Raw genomic sequence first — 27,379 nt, forward strand, 5'->3', positions numbered from 1 at the left:
CACCATTACCACTCCCAGATTATTATTCATTCTGGTTCTTCTAAAAAAACAAAAACAAACCCCCCCAATTTTTTTAAACACTTACTCTTTGAGGTTCATATAATCTGCTATACCCCTGTCCTTTCTCTGTCCTCATTGCTTCATCCCCTCCAAACTCCCCTTCATTCAATGCCATCCTGTTTTCATCTCCACATCAAGCCCCACCATCGTGGCCTTTCCTAATCCTTGGTGCCCCCCTCCTGCACTGTACTCTGGCCATCCACTCCCACAGTCATGCCTTGGACACTGTCAACACTCTCATAACTTCTCAATACTATCATAACTTCTCTGCTTCCTAAGCATCAGTTCAGACATCTCATTCTTGGACCTTCCCAGCTTGCTAATTCACTACACCTGCTACAATTCTTCTTCATCCTCATTGGGACCTCCACCTCTACTTTCAATCTCCCCTTTTTTACTTCTTATTTCCTTACATTTCAAACAAAGGCTATTATTTCAATAACATTTTCTAGTACTCCCTTACCTTTCTGGAATTTGGCACCCCCTCTGGCAAGACCCCATCTACCTTCTTTCTTTGTGATTACCTCTGAGCAGCCCCGTAAAGAAAGTTACACAACAGGGCAAATTGATCACCAATTTCAAATACGCCACCAACACTACCCAGAAATCCTACTTTCTTTCTCTGGTCAACCAGCGTTTCCACTCTGCATAACAACTGCTTCAGACCTTATCTAATTAGCTTGCTCCTTGGACCTCCTTTCCTTAACAATCATCAAATGAACTTTTTTTTCACCTTTACAGAGAAATTAGAAGCCATCAGACAGGAAATTAGAAGCCATCAGACCTTTATTTCTGATTCCAAACATATAAACCAACTAACATCTATACCCATTCTCTCCTCTTTCTATCCTTCTACATCCTCTTTAAATATAATTCTTCTACCTACGCCTTGAACCCTATTCCTTCCCACTTTCTAAGGAAAATTCCAAATCAATTATTCCTTCTCTCTTCTATATATTCAACTTTCCCTCACAACTAGATCCTTCCAATAGGCTTTTAATCACCCTCAAGTTTTTTAAGCAAATAAAACAACAACAACAACTATATCCCCTTCCAGCTACCACCCTTTTTGCAAGAGAAACTCCTTAAAAGGCTTGTTTACCCTTGTAGTCCTCATTTCCCTATATTCCACCCCTATTTTGCTAATCCACCCAGCCTGCTTTCTCTGTTATCCCTTCACCAATTACTTCTCATTAGAATAGCTTTGGCCTGCACTAAATCTGTTTGGTACTTTCTAATATATTCTGTCTCTCTGTTGAAAGTCTCACTTGTTCATGCATTGTTCTCCTAACTTCACTGAGCATCTTTATGACCATTATTTTGAACTCTATCAGGTCAATTACTTATCTCCATTTCATTAAGGTCTGTTTCTGAAGTTTTATCTTGTTCTTTTGTTTGGAATGTATTTCTCTGTTTCTTCATTTTCCTAGACTTTCTGTGTTGGTTTCTATGCAATAGATAAAATAGCCACTTTTCCCAGATGGAACTTATTGTTCAGCCCAGCCCTAGCTGTCGTTTGTCTTTTAAACTTTTGTGATTGTCCAAGCTGCCTTCTTAGTTCTTAGTGTCTCCCAGTAGTTGAGGGTGTACCAAGACCTGTCAGTGTCCCAAAGAGGAGGATCTCAGTCAGAGCCTAGATGCAGCCTGGCTGGAAGCTGGACCCTCAAGCAGCAGGTTTTAAAGTATGCGTGTAGGCTTCTTTCAGAGAAAGACCAGAAGATTGCCTTTCTTTCTCTTCCCTCCATGCTGAGCCCTAAGGGAATAGCCAGTTAAGAACAAATGTTACAGTCCTGTGGGACTGGTGAACATAAGCTCTGCTAGCCACCAGAGCCAGGCGATCAAGTGGTGTGTCCCCCTGAGCAGCAGCTGTAGAAACTGGAGCATCGGAAGTGTGCACAACATCATTTCAGGGAGATACCAGTGACCTGGGGATAGGCACAGGGAGAGCGCAAAGATGGCATCTGCCAGCTTCCCAGTCTCTGCAGAAGATTGCAGTTGGCCCCTAGATTTGTGTTATATTAGGAGACTAACCCTCAGATTTCAGCTTTTAAGATAGGCAACTAGGTCTCTTTCATGGAAAGACTGGGAGATGGGCATTTCAGTCTGCTGGCTCTGTGCTGAGCAGGGAGTGAGAGAGGGGGTTAGCCACCAAGAGTCCTCAGGAGCCCATTTGTTTGCTACAGCCTTGTGGGTCTCATGGATGAAAGCCTAGCTGGCTTTCAGAGCTAGGTGTTTGGGGGTCCCATCACTCAGGTGGAAGTTTTAAAAGTTGGGGTACTGGATATTAGATCCAAACTCCTTAGGGAGAAGCTAGGATTTGTGAGTTCCCTCCTCATTGTATGTTGCTGTGCTGGAGCTGGGGGTTTGAGTGAGATTGTGCCTCAGTCTCTCCTACTCGTTTTTATGTGAGTGGGTTTTTCTCGTTCACCCAATGTGTAGGAGTTGCTCAACTAGTTTCTGGATTTCTTTCAGAGGGAGTTGTTCTATATGTAGCTGTAGGATAGGTGTGTCCATGGAAGGAGGTTAGTTCAGGAGCCTCCTTTGTCACCATCTTGAGCTGGAACTGGCCTACACTAAATCTGACAGATATTTTTCAGTCCACATTTTATTTGAGCTTCCATTAGTGTTGACTTTCCCTTTGACTGCCATATTGCTCTACAGGTTTTCCTAGCCTTCTGTAGCCATTCTCTCTCTCTCTCTCTCTCTCTAGTAAAGAGAGCCTCAACGTATATCACCAGCCATTAAATGTTGACCTTCCTTAGGGCTCAGTCCTGGTTTTCTGAGCTGCTCATTCTGGCAAGCTCATCCATACCCATGATTTCAGTTAGTATCTGTAAACACACAACTCCCAAATCATATCTCCAGCCCAGTCCAGGGCCATATATCCCACTCTCTACTTAACCTCTTCTCTTAGATATCTCAAAGACTGGTCAAACTGGACATGTCCAAAAATGAACTCATGATCTTACCACCCATTCCTTTACCCCATTATTTGTACCACTGTAAAACTAACTTATCAAGGTAATTGCATTCAGCCCTATGAATTGTCATTGCACAGCTCAAGGAGAATTCATTCACATAGGCTATAATGTGAATGGTGCCCTCTGGAGTTGAAAAATATGGCGACCCTATTTTCCAGTGTTCCCTCACTCAGGAAATAGCACATCAAACTGTACAAGCCAAACATCTAGCAGTCAAAAATGAAAAACAAAAACCTAGGGATCACATTCATTTCTCTCTCTCTCTCTCTCCTCCAGCTCATCCAGTCACTGCCTCCCATTCATTTAACCTCTTAAACTGCCCTTAAATGAATCCACTTCTTACCAAACCCATCACCACCACACCACTCGAATCCAAGTTACCATTATCTCTGATCCAAATTACTGCAATAGACTCATAATGCTAATTTTAGTAGCTTAAAACCCTTAAGTTTCTTTCCTTAGAATGGTAACTTCTTAACATGGCCTACAAGACCTTTTCTGCTCTAGCCCCTACCTATGTCTCCAGTCTCATCTTGCATCATGTTCCCCTCATTTTCTCAGCTCCAGACCTATCAACCTTCTTTCAATCCCCAGTCTTCTCCATACTCTGTTCCATAGCAGGAGCTTTGCACATGCTATTTTCTCTATCTGGAATCTCTTCCTTCCCCTCTTTACCTATTTAACTTTACCAACTCCACTTCTATTTAATTCTTCAAATTTTAGAATAATTTTCTTTTCCCCATGGGGTCATTTCTTGGCCAATTCACAGGCTAAATCCTGCTATAGGAAGCTTTCATTGCATTGTATACCTCTCCTACTTAGTTTTTATCACAAGTTCAATTTTATATTTATTTTCTCATTATCTGATTAATGATTATGTCCCCACTAAAATGTAAGTTCTCTAAGGATGAAGACCATATCTATTTTTACTCATTATTGTTTTCCCAGCACCTAGCACAGTACTTGGCATATATCAGAGTGTTTATTAAGTTAGTTAATTAATTTCTAAGAAGGAAATGATTCACTAGAACTAGATTAAGCTTGTATCCACAGAGGAGGAAGGTCAGACTAATGAGACTGGGGAACTGGGGAAAGTGTAATACTGCAAACAAATAAATATGGTTTAAAAGGGAACTAAAAACTAAAGTCAGGTACCAAGACATGAAATAAAAAACAGCACAGTGTTTGGCTTAAGAAATAAATCTACTCTGATGGGAGGAACATGAGGTGAAGAGGCAGATGTCTGGATCCCAGCTGCAAGTAGTATCTCATAAGTGTACACACACACACACACATACCTGGTTGACCCTCACGTACCTCAAATTTGATATGCCCAAAAGTAAACCAACCGTATTCACACATACCCTCTAAAGTGTTCTTCCCTGTGAATTTCCTATGTCAGTGAATGGTGCTACCATCCTCAGAGTTACCTCATCCCCAAATTTAGGAGGCATCCTTTATTCTAACATATTTCTCAAACCCCACATCTTAACAATCACCAAGATCAATCCAATCTAACTTCTAAATATATCTTAGATCTATCCATTTCTCCCCATTTCTACAGCCAGTAATTAATTAAAACTCTCACCATATTTGGTTATTACAAAAACCTCATAACTGATTTTCTCCCTCCACACTCATGCCTCCTATTCATCCGTTCTTCACACTACAGTCAGAATCATCCTTCTAAAAGGAGAATGCTATATCACATGTCTGAAACTCCCTCTTGCCCTTAGACTAAAATTCATACCCTGTAGCTTGATAAAAGCTGTCTTTCTCACCTTGAACAACCTATGATTCCTCATCTCTAACCACTGATCCCACCACCTAAATTCTAATCACATTAAACTAGTTTTAGTTCCAGAATGTCTGGGGCTGATCTTAAAGTTTTCTCGTGCTTCCATGTCTTTGCAAATGCATCTCCCTTTGCCTAAAACGTTATGCCCACTTTAGTCTACTTCTACACTCCCAGACATTTCTATCTAACTAACTCATACTAATACTCCTAATCCTACTCATATCTAGCTAACTCTTACTTTATACTCAGTTCAAAAGTCAACTCCACTGGAAGTTCTTCCTTATGCCTGGCTCCCATAGAACTTTATACTTCCTTCTCTCATTATATTGATCAATCACACTGTCTATCTTCTTCCCTGGTCAGCCTCAAACACTAAGAGGTAAACATCTTGAGGGTAGACAAGATGTCTTATGAATCTTATTAGTTATTAACAGAGAACAACGGCATAGCAGCTAGCTGTTCAAAAATTATCTGACTTAAAAAATTAACAACCAAAGTGAACAATGACTTCTAATGGCTTTTCTTTTCTTATTTCAGCCCAAGTGCTTACATGGTTGCAGCTTTCCTCTTTCTCCTGATGCTACTGTTCTTCAGTATTCTTGTTCTGAGCTACTTTCACTATTTGAGGATTTACAGAGAATATATTTATGAACCACTGCACAAATCTGAAAGAAAACAAAAGAATAATTAGAAAAATGAAAGTTTATTTACTATGAATATATGTATGTAGAAAGAGTGTGTATATATACTCATATTGAGAGTGTGTGTGTTTGACCAAGAAATACTAAGTATAAGCTCATAGTATCACCAAATTCAAAATCTCAAAAATGTTCTTAAATTACCCAAAACAGAACTATTTTAATATATAATGTATGTTATTAAATTAATCCTTAATGTGTTCACTTTTATCTTAAGGTAGTCTGTATACTCTTACATGGCTTTTAAAAAAAAATTTTTAAAGTTTAAAAACCACCTAAGTTTGGCTATTACAATCCTTCCTAAGAATGAAAGAAAATTTTTGAAAATATATTTAAATGTGTCAAATATTATTATTTTGCACAAAACTTTTCATATGAACCTTATATGGCTGTAGTTAATTTATGTATAAAAGACTTAATAAATATGTGAATTTCAATAGTCTGTCAAAGATATTTCAGAAGTTTTTCTAATGGTAGATTCACATATGAAATATAACATCATATTGAAAATAGGAGGCTAATACTCTGTCTTAATTTTAAGTTTTCAAATTTGATTTTGATGCTCAAAATAAGCTTCTTAACTTGTCCAAATGTGACCACAGCTTTCTAAACAATTAGTATTTGCACAATCAGGATCCACCTAGAGGAGAACCAGTGGGAGATTTTGTGTGTGTTTTTGTGTGTCTGTGTGTGTATAAAGAGATTTATTTAAAAGAATTGGCTTATGGGGAGGAAAAGCCAGAGATACGTGGTGCGCTGAGCTTTAGCTGTGCTGGGCCCAGCCAGGGCGGTGGTATCCTAGCTCATGTTCTTCACTCCCTCATTGAACTTTATTTAATTTCATAAATTGGCTCCTTTCCCCTCACCAAAAAAGAAAACAAAGAAGAAGAACAAAAAAAAAGAAGAAGAAGAATTGGCTTATGTGATTGTGGAGGCTGGGTAAACAAGTCTGAAATCCACAGCGCAGACATAAAGAATGGAAGATCAGGAGCAAGATGGGACTCCATGGGCACAGATCAAAGCTATTGTCCACAAGTAGAATTTCTCATTTTACTAAGATCAGGAACAAAAAAGGGATACCTGCTATTCATCACTGTTTTGAAGGTTCTGACATTACAAGAGGAAACTAAAATAACCATTATAAATGCTAGGGGAAAGGAGATAAAATACTCTCTTTCAATAATAAGATTATATGCCTAGGAAACCCAAAATTAGGAACAAGAATTATTAGAATAAGAGCATTTGATGGCTCAATATAAGGCAAATATTTAAAATTTAATACTTTTTCTCTATAATATTTATATGACAGTTTAACAGCAATAGAAATAATAAAAAATAATCTATTTATTGTAGTGACAAATTACACAGAATTAAATTTAATATGAAAGGTGTATGCCATACATGAAAAACATCTTTAAAATCTTTATTGAAAGAGGTGAAACAAGATCTGATAGAAATATTTGATGGAAAAAAGAAAGAAAATGACCCAATATACAATGAGCAAAAAATACAGTCATTTCACAGAAGAACATACCCAAATAGCCAATAAACATATTAAAAACAACTTTTTTTAGGGTTTACTATATGCCAGAAATTGTTCTAATAATTTATCTAATCCTCTTCAACAGCACTATGCAATTGGAACTATTATTATCCCATTATAGAGATGAGGAAACTGGCACAGAGAGGGTAAATAATTTTTCTAAGGTCACACAGCTGGTAGGTGAAGTATCAGGCAAACTGGCTCCAAAATCAGGTGCTTATCTACTGAGGATGCTCAACCACACCAGCAGTCAGAAAGATACAAACCAAAGTTACAATGAAGCTACCTTTCTCACCTGTTGGCAAAAACTCAGAAGGGTAATACTCTTGGGAAGGAATAAGAATCAGGGATGAGAAAAAATTATCTTGCATTTCTGAAGGAAACGTGAATTTTTAAAGATTTTTTGGAAAGCAATCTGGCAAGATCGATTAAAATTTGAAATATTCATTCTCTTGGACCCAGAAATCCCACTCTTGGGAATTAGGAGTCTATCCATGAGATGTGAGGACCAATGTATACATAATATTCAAATAGTTTTATATATATATAATAGTTATATAGAAGTATTATATATACATATATGTGTGTGTGTATAGATAGATAGATAGATAGATAGATAGATAGATAGATAGATAGTGTGACAGAACTCTAGAAGGAGAATTAATGTCTATCAGTAGGTGAATGGTTGAATAAATGATTGGTCACTGACCATATGGATCAGTCTGTATTATTTGATTTAAAAGATTTTCCACAAGGTTTTGTTAAATGAGAAAAACAAGCTGCAAGGAAATATTTATAGTATGATCCCATTATATAAACAAAACAAAAGCTCTGTGTATGACAACGTAGAGTAAAGTATGGAATGTATCGTGTAGCATTTTGTGTACATCATGTGCATGTGTGCATGTGTATGTCTGTACACTGCAGGAGCGGGAGAAGGTATGTAGCAAGAGATGTAGAGAGGGAAGGATATAAACAAAACGCTCAAAACTGGGGAATAAGGAAACAATAGAAAAATAGCAGGGAATTCCAGTGGTTAGGACTCTGTGCTTTCACTGCCAAGGATCTGGGTTGGATCCCTGGTCAGGGAACTAGGATCCCACAAGCCATTTGGCATGGCCAAAAAAAAAAAAGAAAAAAAGATGATTTTAGAAAAAAGAACATAGCATATTAATTCTTCTCTTTATGTAAAACGATGTGTCTGTGCATAATGACAAATGAAAGGGTGATCATCACCAAACTTAAAATGATGTAGTTCCAGGTGATATTTGCTTTCTTACTGTTGTTTCTCACCACACTGAACTTATACTACTTAATTAATCATACTGAGGAAATCTCTTCTCACTTTGAACAAAAGACTGAGAATTTAAGCAGTGGAGACAGCAAGTGTAAACAACTCTTTCGAAGAGTTCCTTTTTTTCTATAAGAAGCAAAGAAATGGAGGGCAACTGGAGGCAGAGGTGAGGTCAGGAAGGTGCTATTGAGTGTTAATAGAAATAATCCAATGACTAGGGAAAATTGATGATCCAGGAGAGAAAGGGGTGACTGCTGGATCAAAATCTTTGAGTAGGCAAGATAAAATGTGATTCAGCACTGAAATTGAACATTTCACCCACTGTTATAGGAGGGAAGCCAGAGTTCATGTGTGTTGATGTAGGTGGGCTGGTGAAGATGAGTGGTCTGTGGAAGCCATGAGGGTGCTCCTTGCAGGCCTCCTACTGCAGGAGTGTAATTGACCCAGGGCATCAGCTGCTGCCCCCTGAAATCCACCACCACATTTGCACCAAGGCCACACCTCCAACCCACCCTCAAGTCGCTGCCTCTCCAGTGACTGAGTGTGGTGGGGATACTTAAGCAGCCTGGATCCTAGGTAAACACAAGACTCCTGCCAGCCTGCCTCAAGGACTCCTGAAGGCTTTACCAAACCTCCTTCATATTGCATGGCAGTTGAGGGCACCTCCACCTGATCGCTCTCTCTCTCTGACTCCGCCTACCTTCCACAATGTCCTATTTCCTTTCAGACAAGCATTTACCTAATAAATCTATTGCACACTTAATCCAATGTTGGTGACAGTTTCCAGAGGACCTGGACTAACACCAGGGGTAATGTGAGTGGTCTGAGAAAACAGGAAGTGGGAGAGGATTTGAGACTGGCTCAGCCAGTACCCAGCAGGCAAAGAGGGCACCATCCTGAAGGGTATGCAAGGCACCAACCGTTCCTAGCTCAAGGTGGTAGTTTAATTGCTAAAGTTTTTATTGGTAGTGACCTGGGGAAATGTCCTGATGGAGGGGAGTGTTATGCAGGTACAATGGAGCAAACATTTGAAAACCATGGGGCTAACAAATACAGTGAAGGTTGCTGGTTACTGCTAAGTGTATATATATATACACACATATATATGAAACATATGTAATATATATAATTGACACAGAACATTGTGTAAGTTTAAGGTACACATGAGTTGATTTGATACATTTATCTGTTGCAATATGATTACCACCATGGTGTTAGGTAACACTTCTATCATGTTGCATAATTGTCATTTCTTTTTTGTGCTGGGAACAATTAAGATCTATTCTCTTAGCAACTTTGAAGTTTACAATACAGAATTGTTGACTACAATCACTATGCTGTGCATTAGCTCTTCCAGATTTATTCACCTACTAGTTGCAAGTTTGTAGCCTTCAACATCTCCCTAATTCTCCCACACCCACCCCACCCCCCAGCATCTAGTAGCCACCATTCTACTCTGTTTTTAGAAGTTAGGCTTTTTTTTTTTAAGTCTTTTTTAGATTCCATATATAAGTGATATCATACAGTATTTGTCTTTGTCTGGTTTATTTCATGTAGCATAATACCCTCAAGTTTCATCCATGTCGTCTCTAATGTCTGAATTTCCTTGTTTCTCATGGGTGAATAATATTCATATCTCTCTCTATATATAAATATAGATATAGCTATCTCACATCTTTTTTATCCATTCATCTGTTGACAGACACTTAAGTTGTTTCCACATCTTGGCTATTGTGAATAATAATAATAGTAATCTGCAATAAACATGAGAGTGCATGTATCTCTTTGAAATCCTGTTTTCATTTCCTTTGAATATATACTCAGAATTGCTGGATCATATGGCAGTTCTATTTTTAATTTTTTGAGGAAACTCCATACTGTTTTCCATAGCAGCTGAACCAATTTAAATTCCTGCCAACAGAGTACAAGGGTTCCCTTACTTCCACCTCCTCACCAACACGTGTTATCCCTTGACAATCTGCAGAAGGTTAGTGAAAAAAAGAACCACAGCAGTTAAAGGTTAAGTGTGGGAACCAGAGTGCCTCAGTGGTAGCGAATAAAGAGACCAGTATCACCAGTAAAGGAAGGGTAGACACAATTTAACAGTAGGCTGAAGACCCGGGAATCACAGGGCTCTACAGCTGTTTGAACACTCAATCAAGGCAGGTCTGTTATGCAAAGGTCGAGGCGCTGGTAGGGAAAACCTGGAATTGTAAACACTGGGGCAGAGTCATCTGGATGGATGCCTCTGAACACGTTGTCTCTCCACAGCCACTCCACCCCACACCCACCCTCTGGGCATGCAGACATGGCCTGTCTACCTCTAGAAAGAGCTACCACTTCTGCTGGGCTGGAAGGTTCTGCAGAAGCTTCTCCCCCACAAGACAATAGGTCCCCCGCCACCTCCTCTGATGGGTTAAATCCCAGCGTAATCCAGCTGGTGCTGGGCCTGATAAGGGAAGGAAGAAGTACAAAAATGAACCTGCATGTACTGGCAGGAACCAGGGGAGTATGCCTGGGATTGGATTCTGAGGCCTCTTTAAAACTGGATAAGCAAGAATTTGTTGAGTTTGAGCCATTTTCTCAGGATGTGGGATTTAACTAATGCCCTAGCAAAGACCCAGTGAGTCTTAGAAGCCTAGAAAAAATGCTGGCCAACGCTCTGCAAAGTAAAAAAGAAACAAAACCTGGTGTCCTGGCAGTTGGTAGAGGAAGGAATGAAAAGGTTCAGGGAGGTGGAGGGGCTGGAATGGAGGCATTATACAAGCCCAGAAGACCCAGCAGAGGATTATGTCCCATCAAAGGGTCCAGATGGCACACTAATCACCAAGGGCATTTTGATGAGAAGACCACCAGCATCACTAAAACGTCCAGTGGTGTCTCTCCTCTGCAGCTAGGGATGACAATAGGTGAGGTGGCCACAGGGCTCGTCGGGTGGATGAGGCCCTGAAGTAAGAGAGGTTTGGTAGTGGCACTTTACTTCCTGAAGCCAGGAGGCCACAGTTACCATAATGACAGGAAAGGTGCAGCTATGGGGGCTTGACCTACAGGGAGTTGTGAAGATAGAACACAGTGGTGTTAGTGGCAAAATTATCAAGCAGCCAACAAGGCTGCTGGATGATAACATCTAAGAAAAGACAAAATGGAGGAGGAGGTTGAGGGCAGTTGTCCCTATAAAAAGTCACAATCCTTTGCTCCAGTCCCCAGACCTGAGTAGATTTTCAGATCCAGAATCTGTTACCTGAAGAAGTGGCCAGGTCCCTAGGAAGAAGGACCCTGCAACCGTATGGCAAGTCTATACCGTGACAATTCCTCCTCAGACCTATGGTCATTTACTCAGGTGACTATACTGAGGAACGGGGAATAATCAGATGTTTTGAGGACTACTTGATGCAGGTCTGAGTTAACATTGTTACCTAGAGACCCAAAGTGTCATCAAGCCCCCCCTTTAGAGTGGGGACCTATGAGGGCCAAAGTGGCTTTGGCCATGCCGGGGGTCTTTACCTCAGTCCCCGAGTGCATAATTGAAATTGATATACTTGGCAGTTGGAATGAAGCCCACACTGAGCCCCCAGTTTGTGGAGTAGGATCAATAATAGTGGGAAAGGACAAATGAAACCTCTGAAACCATCCCCACACACACCCCTGAGAAAGCTAGAAAATCATTATCATTTTCCAGGGCATAGCACAGATTAGTGCCACAATTAAGGAACTAAAAGATGCAGGGTTGGTGGTCTCTGTCAGATCTTCATTTAATAACCAGTCTGGCCCATGCAGAAAATGGATGAATCCTAGAGAATGACAGTAGAATACTGCAGATTTAATCAAGTAGTAGTGCCAATTGCATCCAGTATGCCAGGTGTGGAATCAGGGCTAGGGTAGGTTAATCAGGCCTCAGGTATATGGTATGCAACTACTGACTTGGAAAATGCATTCTTTTCCATCCCACAAGAAAAGAATATCTGAAACAGTTCACATTCACATGGACAACAATATTAAATTATCTGCCCATCCTATGAAATTCCCAAGGGTATATCCTCATACAGATAACCGAAATAACAAACCAACCTCATTTCCGGTCCAATCACAGTGCCTGGGAATCAATGCTGTTGTGGGCCCCAGGTCACATTGTACCAGTTAAGAATGAAACAGCTGTTCCAGATCAAGATGGCAGAGTAGGAAGATCCTGAGCTCACCTCCCTACACACCACAACTGCCACTAGATATAGAACACTTATCTCTGAGAATGACCTGAAGACTAAACAGACTTTCTACAGATAAGAATATAAAGAGAAGGCCACATCAAGACAAGCAGGAGGGGTAGAGACATCTAGTCAAAACCCACAACCCCACACCCACAAGAGGGAGGGATATCACAACTGCAGAGGTCCCCCTGAGGAACAAGAGGTCTGAGCCCCATGTCAGGATCCCCAGCCCAGGGGACCTGCACCAGGAAGATGAGCCCCCATAACGTCTGGCTTTGAAAAGCAGCGAGGTTTACATCTGGGAGACCTGGAGGGCTGTGGGAAACTGAGGCTCCACTCCTGAAGGGTTTGCCCTCAAACTTGTTGGCTCCAAGTCCCAGCCCAGAGGCAGCAGCTTGAAAAGCACCTGGGTTATACAAGAAGAAGATTCATTGACTAATTTTAGGATGTGTGCCAGAGGGGCAGGGATCTGGTAGAATTTTCTTTTTTTTTTTTTTTTTAGTTCTTCCATTTAGCTGACAGGCACCATTTCTGTCACTCTCAATCAACCTAGCTAACACCATGTGCCTCACCCCACCATTTTCCTGAGGACCCGCCCCAGCCAGCCCCTCCAAAGCAGCTCCTGCCCCACTCCACCCAGCATGCAGTTTCAGCCTACACCAGCACCCCTCCAAAGTGGCTCCCAGTCCCGGGAGCCAGCCCTGCCCACCACTGTGCCCGAAGCAATCACAGCCCAACAACAACATGTGGGTGCGTGCAGCCCACACAGGGGATGTCTCTGGAGCACCTGGTTCTGGTGACCACAGGTGTGGCACTGGCCACATAGGCCTTCTACATAAGGCCACTCTTTCAAGACTGCTCCCAGGCTTGAAACTGGGACATAACTGATCTACCTAATACATAGAAACAAACACAGAATGAGACAAAGAAATATCTTCCAGATGAAAGAACAAGACAAAAGCCTCCAAAAAGAACTAAACAAAAAAGAGATAAGCAATTTACCAGATAAGGAGTTTAAAGTAATAGTTATAAAGATGCTCACGGAACTTGGGAGAAGAATGGTTGAATTCAGTGAGAACTTCAACAGAGATAGAAAATATAAAAAAGAACAAATCAGAACTGAAGAAACAATAACTGAAATGAAAAATACACTAGAAGGAATCAGTAGCAGATTAGAGGATACAGAAGAACAGATCAGCAATCTGGAAGACAGGCTAGTGGAAATTACCCAACTGAAACAGCAAAAAGAAAAAGAAACCAAAAAACTGAGAATAGTTTAAGAGACTTCTGGCACAACACCAAGTGTGCTAACACTCATATTATAGAGAACACAAGAGAAGAGAGAGTAAGGGACAGAAAACCTATTTGAAGAAATAATAGCTGAAAATTTCCCTAAACGGGTGAAGGAATCAGACATCCAAGTCCAGGAAGCACAGAGAGTCCCAAACAAAATGAACCAAAGAGGCCACCCCCAGACACATTATAATTAAGATGTCAAAAGTTAAAGAGAGAATCTTAAAAGCAGCAAGAGAAAAACAACTAGCTACATACAAGGGAAACACCAGAAGACTATCAGTTGATTTTTCAGCAGTAACTTTGCAGTTTAGAAGGAAGTGGCACAATGTAATAAAAATGCTGAAAGAAAAAAACTTATAACCTATAAGGATACTCTATCCTACAAGGTTAGCATTCAGAATTGAAGGAGAGATAAAGAGTTTTCCAGAAAAGTAAAAGCTAAAGGCGTTCATCACCACTAAACTGGTCTTACAAGAAATGTTAAAGGGACTTCTTTAAATGGCAAAGAAAAGGCCATAATTAGAAGTAGGAAAACAAACTTATGGTTCCCAAAGGGGAGAGGGTGGGAGGGACAAATTAGGAGTATGGGATTAACAGATACTACTGTATACTAAAATACCAATAGATAAGCAACAAGGATTTACTATATAGCACAGGGAATTATATTCAATATCATGTAATAACCTGTAACGGAATATAATCTAGCAAAAACTATAACTGAGTCACTTTGCTGTACACCTGAACTAACACAATATTGTAAATCAACTATGGTTCTGGGGGAAAGAGGCCGGCGGCGGCGGCGGCGGCGGCGGCGGCGGCAGAGCCGAGCGGCCGAGGACTCCCCTCCCCCGCTTGCTGCGCCCCCCGCCCACCCCTCGCCCACCCCTCGCCCCAGCCGCCGCCTCGCCCCTTCCCCTGGTCCGAGCGGCCCCTAGTCCGCCCGCCGGCCCGCGGGGAGCGCAGCGCAGTCCGTTGGCCCGCGGGGGGGCGGCCTCCCGGAATCTTCGCGGCGCCCAAGGACAACCAGGAAGCGGAGCGGCCGGGATGGCGCGTCCGCGGCCCCGCGAGTACAAGGCGGGCGACTTGGTCTTCGCCAAGATGAAGGGCTACCCGCAGTGGCCGGCCCGGATTGAGGAACTCCCGGAGGGAGCTGTGAAGCCTCCAGCAAATAAGTATCCTATCTTCTTTTTTGGCACCCATGAAACTGCATTTCTAGGTCCCAAAGACCTTTTCCCTTATAAGGAATACAAAGACAAGTTTGGGAAGGCAAACAAACGGAAAGGATTTAATGAAGGATTGTGGGAGATAGAAAATAACCCAGGAGTAGAGTTTACTGGGTACCAGGCCATTCAGCAACAGAAGATAGAAAATAACCCAGGAGTAAAGTTTACTGGGCACCAGGCCATTCAGCAACAGAGCTCTTCAGAAACCGAGGGAGAAGGCGGGAATACTGCAGAGGCAAGCAGTGAGGAAGAAGGTGATAGAGTGGAAGAAGATGGAAAAGGCAAAAGAAAGAATGAAAAAGCAGGCTCGAAACGGAAGAAGTCATTCACTTCAAAGAAATCCTCTAAACAGTCCCGGAAATCTCCAGGAGATGAAGATGACAAGGACTGCAAAGAAGAAGAAAATAAAAGCAGCTCTGAGGGTGGAGATGCCGGCAATGACACAAGAAACACAACTTCAGACTTGCAAAAAAAACAGTGAAGGGACCTAACTACCGTAATGAATGCTGCATATTAAGAAAACCACAAGAAGGTTATACGTTTGGTTGTCTAATATTCTTGGATTTGATATGAACCAACACATAGTCCTTGTTGTCATTGACAGAACCCCAGTTTGTATGTACATTATTCACATTCCTCTCTGCTGTGTTTGGGGGAAAAAAGACATTTTAGCCTTTTTTAAGGTTATTGATTTAATTTCATGTTATTTGGTTGCATGAAGTTGCCCTTAACCACTAAGGCTTGTCCAGATTTTTGCACAAGCTTATACAAGTCTAGGATCCTTTATCAAGGCAGTTATGTTCATCAGTCTCCTGCCTTCACTCCACCGTCACCAAACACTCAGTGAAATATAAGTTAGCATTTTTGAAAATGACCACTCAACATAATGCTTAAGGGATTTCCTCTCTGTGACAGAACCCAGGAACCAATTCCTAGATACATAATGTTGGCATATTGAAGATGAACTTAAAATTGTTCTTCAGTTTTGAGACCATGTGTAAAGTTTAATCATATTGTAAAATATCTATTCCGTATTAGAAATAGCTAGTTGACAGCTTATACTTCTCAAAACTCATGTTGTTAACGTACATAAACTCAGTTTCTGTATGTGAAGTTAGTGAGTCTTTTGTGTTACTCCAAAACAAAGGCAATGATTTATTTTTTCCCAATCTCAATACAATTTGAGCTAATCGCTCAAGCTGGATACTTTACATTTTAAAGCTGGAATCAGCAGTAGCCCTATGGGAAGTAAGACAAAGCATTGCCTTTTAAATATAGACTTTTAAAATGATCTGTTGTTTTCTTTTGGAACTAGAATTAGAATAGTTAATATTCATCCACAAACCATTATTATCTGTACGCTATTGTTGCAATTGTGATAATAGAAAATTTTATTTATTTTTATGCCAGCTCATATTGTGAGAACACATTTAGTCAGTTTGGGTTTTATCAGTGCTGTTATGCTTGTCCTTGGAAACATCTTTCACATATTCAAGGTTTGTAGTTGAAAACTTTACTGTAAAAAAAATCAAAAACAAAAAAACTATTGTTTTTACATAATAAATTTATTGGAATGTGTACCGGGAGTAAGATTTGAGGTTGTAAACAACTAAGTTAGTGTAATTTGGCTTCATATATGTAATGTGAGGTAATGTAATTCATATCTTAAAGCAAAAATTGTTAACAGCAAGTTGGCAATAGAAAAAATATATATACTTTAGTTTTTTAAAAGTCAGAGAAACAAACATCAAACAGGAAGAAAACCCAACTTTTTTTAACAGAGAGAGAAAAATTTAAAAATAAAATAAATAGCATACCATTATTGTTTCTATTTATTTAGATTTTAAACTTTATTTCATCTTTTGTATTTTAAAATGTATGTACACCTCTTAAGAAGGATTCAAAGTGGCTTTGTTTTTTCTAATGAAATAGAGAATGAAAACTAAAATATATATACAAATCTTGGCATTTGTGAAACATGGATGGACCTGGAAGGTATTATGCTTAGTGAAATAAGTCAGACAGAGAAAGACAAATATTGTTTGTTTTCACTTACATGTGAAAACAAACAAATGAACAAATAAAACAAAACAAAAAACAGATTCGTAGGGACAGGGAATAAATGGGTGGTTGCCAAAGGGGAGGGGGTTGGGGGAAGGACAAAATAGATGAAGGGGATTAAGAGGTACAAACTTCCAGCTATAAAATAAATGAGTTACAGGGGTGTAATGTACAGCATAGGGAATATAGTCAATAATATTGGAATCATTTTTTATGGTGAGAGATGGTAACTAGACTTCTTGTGATCATTTTGTAATTTATAAAAATATTGAATCACTGTGTTGTACATCTGAAACTAATATAATATTGTCAGTTATACTTCAAGTAATTGAAAAAACACGCTTGGACTCAGTTCATTGCTACAACACAGTTCAGGCAGCAATAAGCTTTAAAATGTATTTTCCTTTATAATGCTTCACATCCTTCAGGTGGCCTAAGAAATTGTTTGTGGTAGGTTGTAATGAGGCTACTATCTCTCAGTTTCAAATCTGCCTTTCTAGTTTCAAATCTGCCTTTCCTTGCTGAGGCCAGGACTCTGCAAACCACATTTCTGCCCCAGACCTAGCTCCCTGGGAGCTTTCTCTAGTACCAGGTACTGGACGGACACCAGCAACAGGAGGAAGAAAAGTACTTCCTGTTTCCCACCTTTCCTGTCAGCGTGAGCTTAGTCATGCTTCTTCATCCCAGCAGTGGTAGCAGATTTCAGGAGCAGTGGTTGATTTCCAGCTTGGAGTTTTTAAAACTTTCCAGGACCCATGTCACCGTGCCGCTCAGAGGCACCAGCAGCACCAGCCTGCCAAACTTCCCCCTTCAGAGCTCTGGATTCCACCTCCACAGCACTCTCCTCCAAGCTTTAAAACTGTTTAAATCCCAGCCTCTTTGTGCCTCCAGGCCTAGGGTGATAGCTGCTTCTGGTGCTTACTACCTCTCTGATACCTTAGTGTTCCTTTCTTTGTCTTTTTCAGCCTGCAGTACCCCATTTACAACTATTTAATTACATTTTCTTTGTTAATATTACTGTCTCCTGACAACCACCACAAATAAGTCTTCTATTATGCTCTACTACTCCTTGTGCCCTTCAGTTTAAATTAAAAATTAATGAATACATAACTTTTTTTCTGTCTTCCACTCGTTAGTAAGCTTCAAGAGGGCTTTAATACTTGCTCAGTGAATGAATGAATGAATGAATGATGGATAATTTCAGTTACTGGCAGATCAGTACCTAAATTACATGAGCAATACAACTCAATTCATCATCAGACAGTGAATTCAATTTTGTAACTGGTTAATTTGAAGTGACCTTGGGACATCCTGTATGGTGGGCAGGATAATAGCTCCCCAAAGATGTCCACATTCCAGTTCCCCAGAACGTGCAAATATATTACTCTACATAGGAAAAAAGACTTTGCCGATGTGATTAGGTTAAGGATCTTGAGATGACATTATCCTTGATTATCCAGGTGGGCCTAAAGTAACCACAAGGGTCCTTGTAAGTGAAAGGAGGAGGCAGGAGAGTCAGAGAAGATATGACGGAAACGGGTCAGGGTGATGTGACCATGAGTCAAGGAATGAGAGCAGCCTCTAGGAGATGAGTAAGAAAGGCAAGGAAGCAGATTCTCCCCTGGAGCCTCCAGAAAGAACATATCCCTTGATTTTAGTCCAAGGAGACCCATTTTGGACTTCTGGTCTCTAGAACCGTAAGGTAATAAACGTGTAGTGTTGTTTCAAACTGCTAAGTTTGTGGTCATTTGTTACAGCAGCAATAGGAAACTAATACATCTGGTCGAGACGTCTAATAGGCTGCAGGTTATACTGGCCTAGTGCTCAAGAGAGATACAGGGATTGGAGATGGGGGGCCTCAGACTTTTCAGCTTACAGGTGATCCTTACTCAGCTGACAGAGTAGCTGAGATCACAAAGAGCAAAGGGAGTGTTTAGAGTAAGAGGTGAAATGAACCAGTAGCTTGAGCCCTCAGTAGGAGGGGTTATGACATGTTAATGGAGAGTGCCTGCCTTTCCCCACACCTGTAGTTTGTTCAGTTGGGTTAGGAGGAAATAAAGGCCACAGTGGGGAAGGGAAGCAAAGCAGCTGGGTACACCAAAAATGAATTTTAGAACTTTGTCCACAACCTGAGGATAAGTCAAAGAACAATCATGCACACAGCATTTACTGTCACTCAACACTGCCTGGCAATTCAACCCTATTTCCCTGGTATATTTGTATTCCCTATTTTACACCTTCTCCTCTGTCTTCAAATTCCCTACACCCCACCCCTCCCCAACTTTCCAGTGATCTTGCCTCTTATTGAGAAAATCGAAACAAATCAGAAAAGAACTGCCCTCATTTGTCTTCTACACTTTCCATACCATCACCATGCACTTGCATCTACCTTATATGCTGTCACTACAGATAAAGCATCCCTCCTACTAAAGGCCAAACCCTCACTTATGCACTGGATCTCTTCCCCTTCTTACCTTGCCCATGGAAATCCCCTCTCTCTCCTACATCATCAATTTCTCTCTTTTTACATACAAGTATACTTTAGTATCTCTCATCTTTAAAATGTCCTCCATTGACCACACAGCCTTATCCCACTATTGCCCCAAGTTGCCTACAGTCTCCATTTCTTCACTATACACTCACCCCTCAAACCATTCCACATGTTCTTTGGATCCCACTCCTCCCCTGACACTGCTCATGTCAATGCTACCAGTGACTTCCATACTGCTGAATCTAATACTTACGGCTTCTGTGCTACCATGTACTCCTCCTGCCTCTGTGATTCCTCTTCCTCCTCTACATGATGGGTCCTAGATCTTTGTCTTTGACCCCTTTACCTTTTCTAAGCTACACATTTTCCTAAGTCATCCAGTCAGTCCTAAGGCTTTAGAGTCCATTTATCATGGCCATGACTCCAGTTTTTCCAAATGCCTACTTGACATCATGGAGGTCTAAATGATATCTCCAACTTAACAAGACCAAACCAAAACTCTTGATTTCCCTCTTCCCAACCTGTTCTTCACAATTTTCACATCTTATGAATGGCACCACCATCCACACAATTTCTGAAGTCAAAAATCTAAAAATTATCCTTGAGTGTTCTCTCCCTAACAAACTCAACATCCAATCCATTAGCAAGTCCTGTAGAGCAGCGGTCCCCAACCTTTCTGGCACCAGGGACCAGTTTCGTGGAAGATAATTTTTCAAGGGGGTCGTGGGGCGGGGGGAATGGTTGATGCAGTAATGCCAGCGTTGGGGAGCGGCAGATGAAGCTTCCCTCTCTTGCTGCTCAGCTCCTGCTGTGTGTGTGTGTGTGTGTGTGTGTGTGTGTGTGTGTTGGGGGGGGGGGCGGGGGAAACCCCTGCTGTAGAGTCTACTTCCAAAATATTCCAAATTAACTTCTTCAGTGTTACCCACTACCCCCAATATCCAAGCCACCTTTTGGCGTGCACTTGTGGAATAGCTTCTTAATTGGTTGAATCAATTAGCTTTGCAGGGCTGGCTTTTTGTCATTCGGATCTGAGCTTAAACATCACCTCGTCACCTAGACCTTCACACTGCAGCCAATCTAAGCTTACTCTCAATCACTTCATCCTATTTTAACTCTCTACAAAGCACATATCACCGATATTTTGTTTGTCCTCCCTCCTGTTCATTTCTATATTCCCCAGGGCCTACATCACGGCCTGGCAAAGGGCAGGCACATAAATATTTTTTGAACGAATGCAAAATCACATACTGCGTCCCAGGATTGTGCTAATCTATGAGTACTGTACTCTCTTCCCATCTCAGCAGGATACTTTCGTAAAATGTAAAATTCCACACTGAGGATTAACTGGATGCATGTTACACCCCTTCCCCCACCAATAACCCGCCTCCCTGTATTTCCCCACCCCTCCCCTTGCAAAAGAATAATTAATTAATTAATAATAATAATAATAATGAGGAGAGATTTGGAAAACAGCGTCATCAATATGGTCTTCTGCCACATTCCGACGGCTTCACCGAGTTAAACGCAACAGAAACTAACCGCAGCAACAGCGGAGAGGTAAGGCAGGTAGAAGACCGCACCAGCCGCAAGAGCATACGGCAAGTGCTGGGGCGCAGACCGCAAGCACTGCATGCTGGGAGCTGTAGTCTCCCGGGGAGGCCAGGCCCGAAGCACCGGGCCCCCGCAGCATGCTGGGAACTGTAGTCGACGGCTGGCAACACGCCGCGAGGAACGACCGCAGTTAAGACTCCGCCTCTGCGCTTCCTCACTGCATGCTGGGAACTGTAGTCTTTCTGGGAACCCGCTCCTCCCGGGCCGAGAGGCACCGAGGCTGCGCCATCTTAGGTACGAGCGCGGCAGTGGAGGCTAGAGCGCAGGCGGGCCCAGCCCAGGCGCCGGCCGGCCGGCCCCGCCCCCGGGGGTCTGGCGCCCGCCCCTCACTTGGGCCCCGCCTTCCCCCCACGTGTCTGCCGCCGGGGGAGGCGCCTGAGCCGGAGCGGGCCGCCTGCGGTCCGGCCCGGTCGGCGCAGAGTGTCTAGTTGGCGGCGCCCGGGAACGAGTCGCTTCCCGATGTTCCCGCCCCGGCTGCCGCGGGCCGCGCTGTGCGCTTAGTGCCCGGCTCCGGCCCCCTGAGGCGTCCGCGGGGGTGAGAGCGGCCTCGGCCCCGCGGAGACGAAGCAGCTGGAGGGCGAGGCGGCGGCCGCCGGGAGGAGGATGGGGGCTAACCAGTTAGTGGTGCTCAACGTGTACGACATGGTGAGTACGGCCCCGGCGGCCGGAGCCCGGCCCAGGCCCGCATCCTCTCGCCGGTCGGCTCGGACCCGGCCCCACGCGCTTCCTACCTCGCGTCGCTGCCTCCCGCTTGGTTCTCTGGGGTGGGGGGAGGGGAGTATTATTTTTTAATCCCTGTAAACGTCGACGCGCTTGTTAGCGTTGCCCAGTCTGCCCCGGGGCTTTGGCCAAGACTCGGTTCGCCTTGAATCTTTCGCGTGCCCCGACTTGGCCCGGACCCTGGGCTGGGCCCGACCCTCTTGTCCCTTCCGCGAAGCTTGGGTCGCGGGTCGGACTTCCCACTCCACCACCCGGACTCCGGGGCAGCCCCGCTTCTCCCACGCCGACTGCCTGCTCTGCCAAACCAGCCCAAGACTTCAAAAACTCCCAAGCTCTTCTTTCTAAGTCCACAAAGTCACCGCTTGTGATGTCTGTGTTATAGAGTCTCTTTAAAGGTGAACAGCAGCCAAGACACCCTTGCCTCCAAGGCAACCTCATTAAAATCAATGAGGCTAAAATTTATCCAGAAAATAGCCCAGCTGAATTATTTAGGGATCATGGTGGTGCTCCTTTCCTAGATTCTGGAGACCACTTTCCAGGTGATGCAACAGGTATCTGACGTGACCACAGGAGAGTGACGGGAAGAACTTGTTTCTTGTCATCTAACTTTGGAGTACTGTGAGCACACAGAATTGAGTCCGAGGATTGGTTTGCCTTATAATTGCCATTGAAATACCCAGTACACAGTTACTGTTGCAGTTAGATGCGTGCTTGTGTTTGTTTGCTTTCGGTTGATTAGTTTTTGTTTCATAAGGGGTCCCTTCTACCTGCGATGTTTAAAATTTCTTGTTAAGTGGATTGACAAATGAAAAAGTCCCCAACATTATTTTTGTTGTCTTAAAGATACAGAAGAGCAAAAATACTGGCGGTCAGGAGTCTCGGTTCTCATTCATAGATCTAAAATTTTTACTCCCTTGTATTGTTTTTAAGTTTTTAAATTTACAGTGTAACATCTTGGGTAGAAAGGGATTCCCATGCCACAATCTGGGAATTAAGTGAGGCCATAAGGACTGCTTGAGATTTGAGATCAGATCTCTGTTGAGTTCACATATAAACTTGGGAGGTGAAAGGAGATGGGTTAACGTACTGAGAAAAGTGGCACATGATAGAAAAAGTTACAGAGAAGACTGTAATCCTCTAGAGTAGTAATTCTCTAGAGTAAATAATTCTCTAGAGTAAAACTTTTTGTGGATAGCTGTGGATGCCTTTATTTTCCAAGAATTTTTATTGCTCTTTTATTGTTTCTGTTTACCTGCCTCCCCACCCCGCCCCCAGAGATCTGAATTTGGTTTCTTGTTTATTCATGAAGATTGTTACAAACTCTCTGTCCCTCAGGATATATTCTGCTCTTGAGAGCACAATATCCCTTTTCTTCTACATTATTAAACCTCTTTAGAAATTACGATTATGCAATGGCCAGAGGACCACGGTTTCATAGCCTAAAAGGAGTCTGTGAAAGTAGAGGAAGAGAGTGTTTTGCTTTTTTAATAAAACTGAAAATACATTCTTTGGCTTATAATGGCCTTTTTTACACTTTAGGTATTCTGTGAATCACAAAAATCATTGCCATGTGGTAAACGTAGGAAAAGCTAGAGATGATATTAAAACCAGTATATTTTAAAGGGAGGAGTGTCCTGAAAGATTTAAAAAATATTAACTGGGTAACAAAGATCTTATTCTTCACATCACTTTTGTAAAGTAGTTAGTTACAAAGGAAACAGAGAACAGGGTAGGTTAAACCTTCCCAGGTAACTATGAATAGGATCTAGAATTTCTAGACCACAGTCTGTTTCATTATTTTCTCTACTGAATAATTCCTGTGTCAGCAGGAGGAGAAGGAGCATGTGAATGTTTAGCAGAATGGTAACTAGCTGAATTATTAGACTTCTAATAAACTTGCTTTTATATGTTCTTTTAAGGGCTTTCGGTCTGTCAGTGTTTTGTGTCACTAACTCAGCAACCTACAATTATTTAGTTAGGACCCTGTAGAAGTCACAAAAATTAATTAATTATCCTTTTTTCTTTAAGGAATTTAGAAAGTCATAGGGGAGTTACAACAGTAGTAACAATCCAAAACAGAATACCATGCTTTTGATAAGAGCAGAACAAGATGTAAAGAAGACTGAGTGTGCTTGTAGGATCAGGGAATGCTGAAAGATAAAGGGGGCAAAACCTGAAGGATTGGTAGGATTTCCGCAGGCAGGGAACATTCAGCATGAACAGAGTGGCAGGAGTAGGAAAGCATAGGTTGGATTTGGGAAATCCAGTATGGCTAGAGTGTAGGACACATGAAAGGAGACAAAACTTTCAGTTTGATTAGAATTTTTATTGGTTTGGGGCTGAGGGGGTGGTCTGTGAGCCAGGGGGAACCATTTAAAGTTTTTGTGGTGAGGAGCAATGTGATCAGAGTTACGTTTTAGAATTAAGACCAGTGGGTTGAGGTACAAATTTGTATCTATTATACTCATTTTTCTCAAGTCAGTTTTGGTTTTTGAAACATTTTTGCTTGATGTCAAGGGCAAATTCCTTTTATCTTTGGTAGTACTTCCTATTCATCATAAATGACTTTGATGAGGATTGCTGTGGTCTGTCTGTACAGGCCTAGTACATCAACTATCTGTCTAGTCCAGACTTCGTAAACATGAAAATCAGCCTTTGATTTGCACTTATAACCACTGTTTCTAGGGACCTCTTGTGGTGTATCCTTGTACCTCTTTCTCTGTGAGACTGTTGCCTGCTCTAGGTGACTGTATTTTTCCTGTTCAGTAGATTGGGATCTGCTCACCATTTCTTTTCTCCCATAACTCTGCCACATACATGAAAATAATTGTATCAGGGTCATTTGAATTAACTTTCTTCTCATGAAGAAATAGTATAATCCTCAAAAGGTTACTTAATCTTACAGAGTGCTGCTTAATTATTGCTTGCTGCCTTCTCAGTGATTATGTTCCTCTCTGTACTTTGGGGTAATCTACCACCAATAAAACATGTCCTGGAGTTATTTTCCAAGTCTTGGGAATGAGGTTATTCACATATTGCTAACTTACTGGCATACATAGTAAAGCAGGTGATTCAGATTAGTTTCACTTGCTGGGCCAGTCTCTGGTATAGTCACTTTAGCACAAAGTCTTCATGTGTCATAGATACGGATTTTGTGCTACTAAGGAATTTTTATAAAGTAAAAATACGCAGTAATATGATGATGTTTGTAGATTCATTCCATAAACAATTTTTTTCCTATTGTTAAATAGTACCTGTACATCTTCAGAGTCTTAATAGAAAAGAAACAATTTCTAGGACTCTTCAAATGAGGCAGTTTTTGTCTGGACTCCATTCTTTTGATCCTCCTGTCTGCATTACACTCCTAGAGAGTGTGAGGCCATGCAGGTGTGACACAGTCTGACTTACCGTACATCTGTAGGTCTAATTCAGACTTCCTGAAAGAGTTTCAGACTCATTTAAATATACTTTTCACCTAAGTGATTCCATAATATCATTAAATCAACATGTCCAGGAACAAACTTTTTTCCCTTTTCTCCTTTCCTGACTTCAGACCCTTCCCCGTTATTCTACCGAACCCCCCCCAGCCCCACCCCATTTCTTGTTAAAGGCCCATTTCCTACCAATCCCCCACTGTCTCCCCTCCCCCCAACATACACTCTTTATGCTCACACGATGAAATTTTTACGTTATCCGAATAAGCTGTACTGTACCCAGGTTCTCTTACACATGCTGATCATTCTGTCTGGAATGTCCTCTTCCAGCGTTGATCAGCTGTAACCCCCTGCTCCTTGTAGCTGTAGCTTAGCCTTTATTCATCAGACTTGGCTTGACATCTGTGCCCTAGTTGTACTTTCTACGTGTCTCAATCACTGCATGTATTATAATTCTGTGCATCCCACTAAACTGTAAGTTCCTTGACAGCATCGTACTACCACCAGTGTTTAGAACAGGGCCTGCCACTAGAATGTGTTCTGCAAGTAAATACTTACCAAATGAATGGGATTTTAACTAGGCAGTTTTATCGGGAATGGTGCTAGTACTTAAATGGCATGAAAAGGTCATCTGGTCCCTCTTCTCCCTGTGTCACATACCTGTTTCTGGGTTTTTTTCCTTGTACTTTTACTTAGTTTATTGCAGGATTTTAGCTTTATTGGACCAAGAAGGGAAATAGGATAGCAAAATAACATCAATTATTCTTCTTTGACATTGTTTTTTTGTTGTGTTTTTGATTTTTGTTTTTTTAACACTGTGTAACTAGACTGAAGAAATGTTCTTAATCTGTTTATTCTTTGAACTTGGATTTTAGTCACTCCTTGGAAGATAATCCCTTCAAAAACATTGTCAGTTCCTGAATTTTAATAAGATTTAACTAGTTAATAGGAACTAGTCTTAACTTTCTTGTACCAAGTATGCTTCTTGGGCCAGTCAGTGACTTTCCTACCACTTGACATAGAAACAGTGACCCGTGAGTCTAGCTAAAAAAAAAAAGGGGGACAGTCATAAATCTGCCCTCCTATGTTATCTCTTTTTCTTTTCTTTCTTTCTTTTTTTTTTTTTTTTTGGTTTAGTGTATAAAAGAATCCAGTCCCTCTATATATTTGTTTTATATCCCCGCAATAACAAATTGCCCAAAACTTAGTGGTTTAAAATAATGCAGATTTATTCTCTCACACTTCTGTAGGTCAGACATTCAGGTGGACTAGGCTGGTTCCTTTGCTCCAGATCTCACAAGGCTTGAAAGCAAGGTGTCAGCTGGCCTAGGCTATGGGGACACATCTGCTGTCAAGCCCGTTAGATTGTTCCCAGGATTCAGTTGCTTGCAGTTGTAGGCCTGAGGTCCCATTCCTTGTTGTTTTGTCAGCCAAGCCTCTCTCAGATGCTTAAAGCCTCTTGCATTCTTCATCCTCAAACCGGCAATAATGCATTGAGTCCTTCTCACACTTCACATATCTCTGGCCTCCCTTCTCCCACATGTCTCCTACCTCCATCCAGCAAAAGTTCTCTGCTTTTAAGGGCTCTTATAATTAGATGAGACCCACGAAGATATTCCAGGGTAGTATCTATCTTAAAGTCTGTAACCTTACATCTGCAAAGTCCTGTTGTCATGTAATATAGCATATTCACAGGTTCTGGAGAGCAGGATCTGGACATCTTAAGGAGTCATTCTGCCTACCACACCATCTGTGAAAGGTATTTTGTAAACCCAAAAATGTTCAGTGTTCCCTTTTAGCAGTCCCTTGACTTGGCATGAAATAAATGTTAACCTAGTAATTTAAAATGGAAAATTTGATGTACAGTCGTCCCTCAGTATCCATGGGGGAATTGGTTCCAGGATCCACCCTAGATGCCAAAATCTGCAGATGCTCAAATCCTGTGGTTGACCTTCCATGTGCGC

The 27,379-nt window shown here is 41.7% G+C and overlaps 3 protein-coding genes across 5 annotated transcripts in view; all 3 read left to right on the forward strand.

Moving 5' to 3' along the window:
- CATSPERE (catsper channel auxiliary subunit epsilon) overlaps nucleotides 1-5,530 on the forward strand; it is a 264,815-nt gene extending 259,285 nt beyond the window's left edge. Inside the window, exon 22 of the mRNA XM_059940988.1 lies at nucleotides 5,377-5,530. Within this exon, the coding sequence (XP_059796971.1) occupies nucleotides 5,377-5,530 (154 nt within the window). The remainder of the gene's footprint in view (nucleotides 1-5,376) is intronic.
- Nucleotides 5,531-14,910: 9,380 nt separating this feature from the next.
- Nucleotides 14,911-15,712, forward strand: LOC132353790 (hepatoma-derived growth factor-related protein 3-like). The gene has a single exon (XM_059905234.1). It carries the CDS (start codon nucleotides 14,920-14,922, stop codon nucleotides 15,577-15,579), a length of 660 nt encoding a protein of 219 aa, XP_059761217.1. The 5' UTR covers nucleotides 14,911-14,919; the 3' UTR covers nucleotides 15,580-15,712.
- A 5,779-nt stretch (nucleotides 15,713-21,491) lies between these two features.
- The window catches only part of DESI2 (desumoylating isopeptidase 2), a 42,045-nt gene continuing 36,157 nt past the window's right edge, over nucleotides 21,492-27,379 (forward strand). The window contains exon 1 of one of the 3 annotated variants that reach the window (XM_059941031.1): nucleotides 21,492-21,906. In XM_059941031.1, the coding sequence (XP_059797014.1) occupies nucleotides 21,865-21,906 (42 nt within the window). In that variant the 5' untranslated portion in view covers nucleotides 21,492-21,864. The remainder of the gene's footprint in view (nucleotides 21,907-27,379) is intronic. The other 2 variants (XM_059941013.1, XM_059941021.1) reach the window with 2 other exon arrangements.

Source organism: Balaenoptera ricei, chromosome 1, assembly GCF_028023285.1.
Source record: "Balaenoptera ricei isolate mBalRic1 chromosome 1, mBalRic1.hap2, whole genome shotgun sequence".
NCBI classification, from domain to species: Eukaryota; Metazoa; Chordata; class Mammalia; order Artiodactyla; family Balaenopteridae; genus Balaenoptera; species Balaenoptera ricei.

Bases quoted from the DNA above. Each gene is read 5' to 3' on its own strand.
- LOC132353790 (XM_059905234.1), top strand. From the start codon at position 14,920: ATGGCGCGTCCGCGGCCCCGCGAGTACAAGGCGGGCGACTTGGTCTTC.